The 13041-nt window shown below is 32.8% G+C and overlaps 1 protein-coding gene across 4 annotated transcripts in view; it reads left to right on the forward strand.

Moving 5' to 3' along the window:
• The window catches only part of LOC145263721 (RNA-binding protein 45-like), a 71808-nt gene that overhangs the window by 49142 nt on the left and 9625 nt on the right, over positions 1 to 13041 (forward strand). For all 4 annotated transcript variants that reach the window (XR_013864593.1, XM_080120687.1, XM_080120689.1 and 1 more), the window contains exons 10-11: positions 1038 to 1278; positions 3590 to 3787. Coding sequence is in view for 3 of the 4 variants with exons in the window: in XM_080120687.1 (XP_079976813.1) it covers positions 1038 to 1278; positions 3590 to 3774 (426 nt within the window). In the remaining variant the exon portion in view is untranslated. The remainder of the gene's footprint in view (positions 1 to 1037; positions 1279 to 3589; positions 3788 to 13041) is intronic.

Genomic DNA, 13041 nt, shown 5'->3' on the forward strand with positions numbered 1-13041 from the left:
AATAAGAAACTTCTAGCAGCTACTGTGATAACAGTACTTTATCCTAGAACATTAATACATTGACAAATTTCCCAAATAAAAATTTTAAAATATGAATATTTTTTATTAAATGTTGAATTTATTTATTTTTTTTTTTTTTTTGCTATATATTTTTTACCAAATTATATATTAAAAAAACAAAGTGAAGGTGGGGATTTTAATAGTAGAAAAGAAATGGTTAAAAATAAAATTGAAAGAAAACAATTATTGCTCACATCACCATTTTAAATGATTTCAACCCAAGAATCAATCATAATAAGAAAGAAAACCTCTAAAACTGGAATGTTGCAAATAAAGTAAAAGGGGTGTAAAAAAAAAACATAGAAATCAGAAAAAAAGTCTCATTATGGGAGTAAATTTGCATTTTATTTTTTCTTATTTCTCAGGCAAAACTTTAATTTGTAATTAAGATTTTTTTTGTTTTGTATATTAATTTTAAACTGAAAAGATTTGCTCAAATCCTTTTGGAGAAAAATACTAGTTTTATTTAGCTGAGCTCCCATTTTTTAAACTTTACGGATTTAATTGATTTTCTTTTTTGTATAATCTATTTCCAGGCAAATTAATTTTCACTGATATGTATCCCTTATTGCTGACTATCAGGGCAAAAGTAACTTATTTTATTAAAACTTCTCTCTCCTCTACCCAGCCCATTCCTCTCTAAATATGCACACACAACTTTTCTTTTTATAATTTATTCTTCAAATGAGTCAGCATTTTCCAAATTATTACATAACACTGAAAAACTGATCTCTCTGATGAAACCTGACCCTGTTGCCCCCCCCCACATACACCCCCACCCAAAGAGTGAATAATTTTTTCTAAATTTTAAATATTATTCATCCAAGGTAATGTCGATCAAGAATATATACCAACTTTGTGGATTTTTGTTTTGAACTTTTAGCTGGACATATAAACACACACACAAACACACAGTTACCCTTTATACAACAGAAGATAGAAAGTAATAACAAAATTTTTTTTATTATCCCTACTAGGCAGCAATGGTTTTAGAGAAAGCTGGCATCAATCCTGAACGCATATTGGCCAAAGAACAGATGTTGGAACGTGTACGTTATTCCAATATTAGTCTCCCAAGGACACAGCCACTCCGTGCTGAGGATACACCTGTGAGCCAGCGTCTCTTTATCGTCTGCCAACCATCTGCCGTACAAGAAATCATTTTACGAGATTGCTTCTGTCGATTTGGAGACCTCATTGATGTCTATTTGCTTTCAGGTAAAAAGAAAATTCTTTTCAATTATTTTGTCCCCTGCAAAACAAATAATGTTTGAGTCTTATTTGAAAGTCTAGTGATCTCCTACATGCATGCAGGACTGTGACCCATTTGTCTATGACTAATATTTTTCTCAAATTTGAACAATGTTGGTATAAATGTGTTCCTCACCTGCTTCCATACATTTGCATAATAAATATTGAAATTGACCTACATTTGCCCAATGAAGGTTGAGGACATGCATTGCATGGAGAGAAATGATATGATGGATGTGTAATGTTAATCTTGAAGACGGGCTTAGATCTGATGACTCCGGAGGAAGATTAAATCTGGACAGTATAAGAAAATGTGTAACTTAGATGGTATGGTCATGTTAAAACAATGAATGAGAGTTATTGGGTCAGATACAGAACTGTTGGGGTAGCAGGTCCAGTTCATAAGGGAAAGCCAAGGAAAACATATATATATAATTACTATAATTATTTTTAATACCTACAGACACTTGGGTTTCACCCTTTCAAGAATAATCAGTGTAAGGAATCATAATTACCACTAGTTGAGATTTGAACCCGGCCACGAAGCCATGTCTGATTCCATTAACAAGAACATATCCTTCACCCGGCATGAACTGCAGCAAGAATTTAGTTAAAATTAACATTTATGAAGTGTAAATGTCATTTAAGCAGGTTTAGAGTGATGAAATGATTTTAATATCATGATCTATGCATGTGGGCTAAGTGACCAACTTTTTTTCATTTCAACATGAAGTGCTCAATGATAAGAACCCAGTTAAGTGGCAGACAAAATTATTACTTTTTTTTTTTTTTTTTTTTTAAATAGAGAAACTCTACCAGAAAAATATTTTTAATACTTAAATATGTGTTTTTTTTGTCAAAGATTCATTTTTGGCATTTAAAAGTTAAATACAATTTAGGGCTATACCTCCATCCCGCAATTTTCGCGTAGTCTAGAAGTCTTATTTTCACAATTAAACGCATTAAATTAGGCTGTATTACAGCAATAATGAGTCAATTGTTTTCCAAGTGTGCCTGGTTTATCAGCGTAGACATGGGACTTGACATATCCCCTGATAAAAATAATTTAATGAGACTGAATAAGCTGGAGATAAGTTAGCTTGGACGTCAATTTCTAAAAGCTGTCCAACCCATGCCAGCATGTAAAAAGGACATCAAATCAGATTGTGATGATACAAGCAAAATTTTAAGGTTAGCAATCTGTTCTTTCAGAAAGATTTCCCTTCCTATCACTATTTGATTTTCTGCAGAGAATTTATAAACATTGAAATCTGAGCCTTTCAAGGTTTCGCTGACACAAAATCCTAAGAACCAGGAACCATAAAATCGTCAGAAACTTAGCTGGCTTTCATTACAAATTTCAACATCAGCTAAAGCATCGCTCATAGAATGTAACGACTAAAGGACAAAGAGAAATGCAAGTTACAAGGCGGACAAAAGTAAAAGCAAGATCCACTTTTTACTTCCTATACTTTTCCTCACATTCTCATCAGTCTCCATTGTTTTCCACTTCTTGCACATAAACAATATTAGCTTATTTTAATATGCAGCTTTAGTTACAATACTCTTGCTTAAAAAATTCATTTTAAAATGTTTTAATGCCTTTATTTTCTTCTAACCCACAATTTAGCAGAAATGTTGTCATTTCTATATAGATCATTATTTTATAATAGCTATATGGACAAAATTTATTCAACATAATGAATTAAAAAGTAATAGATGAAAGTGCTAACTGCTCGCTTTTATACCTTGCTTAACAGAGCTAGATCGAGGTTAAATTATGATTTTAAAAAAAAAAGAAAAAGGAAATCTGGCAGGTGATGGTCAAAAGGGGGTGGAGAGAATCAAATAGAAACGGCACTGTCCTAAATAATTTTCATTTTGCTTTCAAAGAGGTCTCAAAGACTTAATGTAGATGGCTTCTAGAATTTTCAAATGAAAAATGTGAGAGCAACCTGCTCAAAATGGAGAACAAGTCAACACTAAATTTGGAGGCACAAACCCAATTATTTATAAGGTGTTCACAAATGGCTAAACTGTAGGTATTATTCAAAACATCTGAATGGATGGAATGTGTTGTTTTAACATGGGAGTCCAATCTTTGCAACGTCTGTCCAATGTAGTGCACACCACAACTACATTTAAATGAGTAAACAATTGCTATTATGGTGGTGGTGGGGAAGGACATTTTCTCTGATTCAAAACATGAGTCTGGTGAAAAAAACATGTGGATTGATGCAAAATAACACTGTTCAACAGCAGATTATTCCTTTTCCAGGTCGCAATTATGGCTATGCTAAGTTTGCTTCCAAAGAGCCAGCCATGAGAGCTATGGAGACCCTGCATGGACAAAGCATTGGTGGACAGCGTCTAAAGGTGTTAGAGGCTGAACCCCCAAAAGGAGCCCCACCCAGTGCTGGCAACAATGATGATGATGGACCTTCCAAGAAACAAAGGCTCTAAGCTGAGCAAGCAGGTATTTGTCATGCTTCTATTTTTCTTCCTTCAAATACATCGTCTGCTTGGGACGGGTGAAGGGTCACTTCAGTTCCCTATTTTTCCCCGAAGGTGGTGGTGCTGCTGCTGCTGCTCAGTTAAGAAAGTCCATTTAAACAGATAAGAATTTCCGTTTTATATATATTTTGTATATATATATATATACACACACACAAAATATATATAAAACGGAAATCCTTATCCGTTTAAATGGACTTTCTTAGCTATATATATATATATATATATATATATATAATCGATTCTTATTTAGAATTCAACCTAATTAAAAAAAAATAAATAAATAAAAAGGAAAATCTATATGGTGTATGTACCTATCATGGAACTAAGATGTCATATTCCAAAAATCGTATGAATTGTTAAAGTAGTTTTATTTTTAAGAAAGAAAATCAAATTTTATGAATAAGATTCACACTTGTGAGATCAGCCCTGTAATGATTCCACATTTATTGCTTTAAACCATTTAAAAATGATTTTTGTTATAAAAATCAAAACAAAATTACTTTATCAATTTCAGTGACTTTTGAAATATGACATTTTTATTCTGTGATGGGTACGTACATCATAAATATTTTTTTGTAGTTAAAAAAAAAAATTTTTTTTTTTTAATTAGGTTTTTTCTTGTGAGTGCAAAAATCGAGCTAAATACAAAAGAAGCAAATGCTATGTTAATTGGCATGGTATATTACATGTGGTGATACCACTAAACATCTAAATTTTATTCTTAAATCCTGAAAATAATAAACAGATACAAATGGTTGATAATGTCATCTGGCATTTTTATATACTCATAGGACCCAGTTGTATCCTTCATCTGTTGCATATTGCAGCTAGGCTTCAAAGAATTTCCATTTGATGGACGCCTGGCTCAAACGCAGACCCCACAATATTATTGTATCACCATTGTTGAAACTGAAAGATATTTATCTAAATACACTGGTTAATGTAGTTTCAGAATAAACGAAGTTAGGGTGGTGGGTTGGGGGTCTCCATCTTCAAAATCTTTGTAGAGGTTTGTGACATATTACTATGTTATAGATATTCAATGCAAGCGCAGACACCGCAATATTTTATATTGGTCAGAACAGTACTACACTTTTATATATTTATTTGCACAAAATATAAAAATATTACATAATGAACAAATTAGGCATAAGGTCAATCAAAAGTGTGGGGATAATGGATATCGTTAATCACGGATACTTAAAATTGTCTATCCTATTTTTAACTAGAACTGTTTCAGTCGCCACAATACCACATTCATTCCAACGGTTGTCCTACTTAAGTTAAACCAAATTTTAAAGTTTTATTGACTCATAAATATATAGAGATTTGATTTCATTGATGAGGGAGTGGGGAATAAAGATAAAAAAAAAAATGACAAATATTGGTCAGTGAGGCCCTCTCAACCCTTTCTAAATAATAGATCACCCACTATTTTCTGGTTTGCCGGTCCATTTAAACGGATAAGGATTTCCGTTTTATATATATTTATATATTTTGTGTGTGTGTGTATATATATATATATATATATATACACACACACACACAGGTCAGTCTCTGTGGGAAGGCTTAGTCTGAAGACCAAGAAATTGGATTTTAGTTAAAGCTCCACTTTGACACAACTGCGACATCACATGAATTTGAGAAGGGGGGGGGGTCTCATCTATTAAAAAGATGATAGATGATAATGTGATGTGTACTTGTGAACATGAAATGGCATTAGTGTTTTATTATATAGTCATTAAAATTCTATTCATATTTTCCGTCATCCAGTTTAGTTGACCCTCATAAGTTGTCAAAAATCTTATCTAATGTTTGATATCGAGGGTTTTATCATTCTCAAATGTCTAAAGCATGGCTGCTTTCTGATTTTTAAAACGTGCATCCATATCCGTTTCACGTGCAGATTTAAATTTGTTGTACTCCTGTTACGCATCTTTCAAATTGTGTTGGACATTGTATCCGTTGAGCTGAGATCATGTTTTTCTGCTATACTTCATCTTTTCTGTTCTCAGTGAAACAAATCTTTCTCTAGACTGAATCAATTTTTAAAAAAATTTCTCATATAAATTCCATGTATCCTTTTTGGGAGTTGGATTTACTCTACATACAAAAATAATTATGACCTTCTGTCTAACTCTGCCTTTCTTAGGAGGCAAGCAAGTAGTTTTCTCTTGCCATACACCATATTTTTTTATTACTTGTATTCATGAGAAAAAGACAGTTAATAAAAATCTAGACGATTAACCATGTCCCCCTATTGGATACAACAAAGGTGAATACGGAGTCAAAGATCGACACAACTCTTTCTCTGCTTAATCCAAAGGAATTTGGAAAATTGTTACAAAATGTACAATTATCTATATATCTGTAAAGGTGAAAATGTGTGCGAGGACAATTTTCAACCTATATGCTCAACAAATTTTTGCTTTAGACTTAAAATTTTATATGTATGGTATTCAGACATGTGGAAAACTTTTTAATCCATTTTCATTCTGGAAAAAAGGACTGCTAAGAGATTAGAATGGAAAAATTGATTCTTGTGGGTTATTGGATTTTATCTGTTTGTCACCCGTTTCACGAATGCGCATGTGTGACTTGTTTACATGACAGATTCTTTATGTTAATAAGTTGGTTTGAAAACACTTTTTAAAGATCTTGTCAAGCTGGTCTAATGGTTATCGTACTTGACTCACTGGGTTCGGTTTCAGCTTGGGTTTTTTTTTTTTTTTTGCTTACAAGAAGTGAACTGTTTAGAAAAAAAAACATGATACTCACATGCACACATCTCAGTTTCTGTATGAATTAAAATATAATATTTATGTATATTTTATGATTGGGCAATGCTGGGTGACCTGCTAGTCATTAATAAAAACTATGGTGCTTATATAGTATTGCACACAAATGAAAATTGTATTCTAAATAAAAATCTTTTCGATATACTTGCATATCATGCAAAAGTGAGTATCTTCACCAAAAATTAGGAAAAATTGTCGAATAGAATTTTAATTAGAAATAGAAATCGAATTTCGTATTTTGCCGATTCTCTATTAATTATTAAAGGGTTAAATGACAAACTTATTTATTCAATTTATGAAATTTCCGCTCTTATCAATGGTGAATCAGCAAAATATGATAAAACTGATTTTTATTTAAAATTTTACATAATCATTTTGGTGCTTGTTAAGATAGTCAACAAATCGATTTTTTTAAATGTTTTAAACAAAAACAATATTACATACTTAATTATCATGTCGAAAATAGTAATATATCCAAAAATTACAAAAATTCATCGAGTAGAACAACTGCTATTGTCTTTAAAAAAAAAAAAAGAAAAAAAGTCTATCGCTATAGACACCAAATATTGCAGCCGTGAACAAGTAATCTGAAATAATTGTTTCAGGTTATATCTCTGTGTGGAGACTCTTACTATCTACTTTTTTACTTCTAAGAAAAATGCAATTTTACTCAATTTTCCGTAAAAATTACTTTTAACTATAAATAACTTTCTACTTGATAAATTTTTGGATATATTACAATTTGCGGCATGACAATTAAGTACGTAATGTTGTTTTTGCTTAAAATGACATTTTTTTTTAAATATCGATCTGTCAACACTATCTTAACAAGCACTATCATTTTTCCCATTTTTACTTCGTACAGAAGTATTATTAACTACGATATTTCATTTATGTCCAATATTATATAAGCATCTTGAAATGTGCAAATGAAATGCAGGAGCAATTTGAAATACGACATGATTGAAGTTACAATTTAAAGCAATTAAAATGAAATTTGAGAAGGAACATTAACAGGTACAGAGAGAGTCCCCCTCCAAGCCCTCCCCCTTTTTTTTTATTTTAATCAAATTTTTTTTACTCTACATAAAACTTTATTTACAAAAATTGACAGAAAAGTTCAATTTTTATATATATATTTTTTATGTATGTGTGTGTATATATATATATATATATATATATATATATACACACATAAAAAAAAAATCAATGTAAACATTTACTTTGTTGCCATCCTATTCTAAATTTTCTGACTGACAGAATTAAAGTTTTTTTGTGAATATATCCGAAACGGGAACATTTTGATCAGAGATTTTGATTTAGAAATCTTTTAAACAAAAAAAAAAACCCCAAAAAACGGACTCTATAGCTTAATTTGAGTGCTTATCTTTTCTCATTTAAACTTGGAGTGACTAAAATTATCTCCCTTCTCTTTTTCTGCATTCTTTTTATCATATTTACTTTATTAAAAAAAAAAAAAAAAAGGGATAAGTAAAATAAGTTTATTTACCCTTCTTCTGCATTATCTATAATCTCTTTGAAATTACTATAAACAAAACATGACATCGGTTTTGCTTAAAACTTAATAAAACATGAAAAAAATAAATGCAAACAGTTTTGTTATTAGTACAGCATAATCACGTCGACACACCAGTTTGCGTTAGATCATTGAAGTTAACCATGTTGAGCCTGGTCAGTACCAAATAGGTAATACCGTGCGCTGTATGTAGGAGGGCATTGAGGTCTCCCTGAAAGAACTGCAAAAACCTAATGTCACAATTTCTCTTGACTGGGATATGCGCATATATATATTACCTTTAATGCATCTAAGACCAAGCTCCTATCTCTATATCATAAACGCTCTGATCCCCATCTGGCATCAATTGAAATGGATGGCTCACGTCTTGGGGAGGCCTCATGTTTTGATAAGCTTCTGGGTTTCACCTTTACTTTTGATCTTAAATGGAACACATACATCAAGTCTGTGGCCAAGGTCGCTGGGAAAATGGTGGGATCCTTCTACCGCTCCAGACGATATCTCACTAATGATGCAATTCTCTATCTATATAAGAGCCAAGTACGTCCAAAGATGGAGTACTGCTGCCACATCTGGGCAGGAGCTGCTAAAAACAGTCTATCCTGCCTTGACAGAGTACAAAATAGACTTTGTGGCTTAGTGGGGGATGCCCTTTTCTCTACCCTGCAACCTCTTTCCCACAGAAGAGACATAGCAAGCCTGTCGTTGTTCTATCGTTATTTCCATGGCAAGTGCTCGTCTGAGCGCCATTCTCTGGTCCCCCCTCGCCAATCTTTTTCAAAAAAACACCCGACTAGCTGAAACCACCGTCAATAATTTTCTCCACTCCTTATCTGTGCCTAAATCAAAATGTAGATTCCATGAACAAAGCTTCTTTCTTAGAAGTGCACGCCTGTGGAATGCTGTTCCGCTTGCCTGTTTCCCCCCCGACTTCAACCTGGATGTCTTCAAGTCCAACACAAACAAATTCCTGATGAACCGCTCCCCCTCTAAGTAATGACACCTTACCAATTCTCCAATACTATTGCTACACTATCCCTTTGATTACTGTACACACAATAACCCTTATCCCCGAGTGGCCATTGGGCCTTGATAAGTGGTGAATTCCATGTAAAAATATAGATATATAAGAGCAAACAGTTAATAAAACATGTTAAAAAAACACTTTGAAAAAGAGTTAAAAACATATTTAATCTGAAAAGGAAACGCTTGATAAGTGGATAGTCCTTAATCCACGGATTTGAAGAAATACTTTCCTTTTCATCAGAGGGTAGGAATTAGCAAAATGCGGGATCGGAAGTATTTGATGAAACTGCAAGTAAGTCAAAGATCTTACTTGATAACAAAAAGTAAAGCAGAGGGAATATGGTGAAGAAAAAGGTGATTTCACATGAATGGATAGTCTGGTGAATGGTAAATAATCCAATGACGGTAAAATCCAAAAATATAACTCCAAGAAAGTTCCATTTGCACAAGTAAAATCCAAGGAAATCACGTAATTGGAAGATGGTCCAAAATAATCCAAAGGGTCGAAATCCATGGAATAATTCACAAATATGTAAAAGGAAAAGGGGAAAAATTCCAATAATATTAATAAAAGAAAAATAAGATATACTTTTCATACGGCTGCCGAGACGTAAATAAGAAAGATCAGGGAAGAGGGGAAAAAAAAATTAAATGGTGATAGAATATATATATATATATATATATATATATAAGGCAAAATGTGTGTGACCATTTCGTGTATGTCTCGCAAAGGCTTCTTTCGCACACGCTTTCGGGGAGGGGGGGGGTACGATTGCTTAGAACTATTTATATACCCGCTAGATAATAATATCTACGATTTGGGAACGCGGGTTACCTCTAGATTTATTTACGTCGACTTTTATGAGATTCGCGCTATTTCGCTCTGTCGCCTGTTTGTCCTGCTTTTTAGTATAAATAAAGTGAAACTAAATTCAAACCGTGCGTTCTCGGCATTGCGCCTGGAAACGTCCAGAAGCAATCAGCTTTGATCAATGTGGGGACAAACTCCTTTTATATCAGACAATTGCTATTCAATCCGGACAATGGGGAGCTGGGTCCCCCTCCCCAACATCTGTTGGGGGAAAAAAACAGTCAAAGTTGGGTAAACAAACCCAAACGCTGCCTCGCAGCAAAAGTTTACCGCGTGGGTTCTATTTGACCTCATTAATTAGGTCAAATAGAAGCAGCAGAGTGAACTTTTATTGCGGCCACCTGTTTTTAATACTTAAATAAATTCAAACGTGTTTCCGTTGTATGTCGTGGTGGCCCAGTGGTTAACGTCGCACGTTTTTTTTTTTTTTTTTTTTTTTTTTTTTCCCCCTTTTTTCACACTTTAATTTCCAACTGTGCCTCAAGGGTTCGGGTTCAATCCTCATACTCACCTACCAAAACTTTTTTTTTAATTTTAAACCCCCCCCCCCCTCCCCGGAGTTTTAATTTGCCCAAAACCACACACACCTCAAAACACCCAGGCATCGCCGGGTACCCCCTTTAGTTAGATATAAAGTAGAAAAGCAAATGTCAAAATGACCCAGACAAAAAGATGTTTATAAGGAGCGAAAAAAATAGGTCAACTAAAATGTACAGGTTATTACTTAAGAAAATGTCAGCAAGAGTTGTTAAAAGACACTAAATGGAAATAAATAAATAAAAAAATAAATAATAGATAAAAAATAAATTTTTTTAAGGGGAGAGGATGGCCGGTATTTTATATATATACACACATGCAAGTGGGAACCGCTTGCGAATTTGATCTTCCCTAGATTTCCTTTTACGGGAGAAGATGGCTCAGCCCACTTAGAGTGAATACCACTGTTAAAAAAGACTTGTTATTCTGAAACTATGAAAGCCAATCAAGTGAAAGACAATGAACAGGTGGCAAAGCACAGCATCTTTTACTATTTCTGTCATGTTAGGATATTTTTTAAACTACTTTTCTCCTCTTGGATGTTGTTCTAACAATGTTTCTGCTGATATAACCAATCTTTTTCAGGTTCGTCTTCTCAGACAATCTGTACAAAATTTTTAACAGAATCCTTTATTGGACTCCTGGTGCAATGGATAAAGTGCTAAGTAATAAATTTTAAGTGAGTTTTCTGGATTAAAGGCTCAATCAAGACTTATCTAGTCATGGATGATGGAACAAGAATAATACATGGATTAAATAAAAAAATCCAGCTCGTAATTCAGTATAGAAAGGGCTCTAGTTTATTTATCTTTAGTTGGCCTTTGACAACTAAATATTTTTGTTTACTAGTCAAATAGAAAAGTCACTAGCCAAATACACGTGAGTTTTGGAATATGACGTTTTCATTTTGTGATGAGTACATGCATCATAAAGATTTTTCTGTATTTTTCTGCTTTTTTAATAATTGTAATTCTAAATATACACTGAATTTTATGCTGAGCCCTCTTCTAATACGGATTAAAATTTCTTCAGGTGTTTTTTTTTTTTTTAATTTTTTTTTTTTTTTTTAGCTCATTGAAAAACAAAACTTTGTTAAAAAAAACAAAAACAAACTATATTCTATTAAACTTTTATTGTTTAAATAATTTGATTTTGCTCATTTTATCAAAAATCTGGAACTTTTTGGCAATGTCAACTGCTTGACTTACCAAGTTTGCCCAGCAAGGCATTCTGTTGTTGCCCTGATGCTAGAATAGTGTTACACTACCTACCTGGATTAAGTTTTTGGCGGTTTAACTTATTTTCAAGTGTTTATTTACTTTAAAACACAAGTAGTATAGAGTACAAGTAAAGTCTTAAGTTAAAACAAGAAAAAATGGATGTCTTTAAACAGACATCTGGGAAATCACAATAATTGCTGAAAATTTTTACTCAGCAATGAGCTTTGGAAGATTGTCAGTTAAAAAAGCAAAAAAAAAACACAATCACCAAAAGATAAGCATTTTATTATTTCTAGTCGCCACTTAGAAGAAAAATCACTCACAAATGCAACTGTTTCACTTGCAATGTAAAGTCCTGATAGAATTCAAAGTTTATCAAGATGCATCTAAAGAAGGTTGGAGGTTATGTGGGTTGAAACGTGGTGAGAATAACATCCAAAATAAAAGCAGTAATACAAATATTACAAATTTCTGGTACATGTGATTATTAACCTATTTCTGCCTCATTCTCTTCTCTTGGTTATAACCATTTTCAGGTTTTTTTTTTTTTTTTTTTTTTTTTTTTTTTTTTACAAGGGTGTCACCACTTATCAAGGCCCAGAGGCCACTCGAGGATAAGGTTTCAGATATTTTACTACTCCAGCATTCTTTGTTATAGCCGGTAACCTTCTAGGACTTTTGAACTGAACCTTGTAGTTAATCCACTACATCAGACTCCCTCATACATTTCATGTCTTTTTTTGTTTTTTGTATCACTCAAGAAAAAAACTAAGCTTTTTTACTAGCAATTGAACTCCAAATCTCTAAGGTAGAATTAATTCTAGAATCACTTAACCGACATAATTTTCTGTTTGTTGATGTGTGCAGTGTTAACTTATGATGATATTGAAAAGGGTGCAGTGTTAACTTATGATGATATTGAAAAGGGTGCAGTGTTAACTTATGATGATATTGAAAAGGGTGCAGTGTTAACTTATGATGATATTGAAAAGGGGCATGGGATGCTAAATGAGCGCCATCTACTCCAGATCGGGTTACACAAACGAGTTAAGTTTGAAAAATCTTGGATGGATACTCCCTACAACAAAATGTCGTTTAAAAACAAGGCTGAGCAGTAAAATGGATGAAAATGATGAACCAATGAGGATAACTAGTTTTGAAGTTGAATTAAAATGAAAACTTTAAGTTTTAATAATTTAAATTAACTATTCATGTGTAACATGT

This window comes from Euprymna scolopes, chromosome 39 (assembly GCF_053919585.1).
Source record: "Euprymna scolopes isolate OS-2025 chromosome 39, ASM5391958v1, whole genome shotgun sequence".
Taxonomy (NCBI): Eukaryota; Metazoa; Mollusca; class Cephalopoda; order Sepiida; family Sepiolidae; genus Euprymna; species Euprymna scolopes.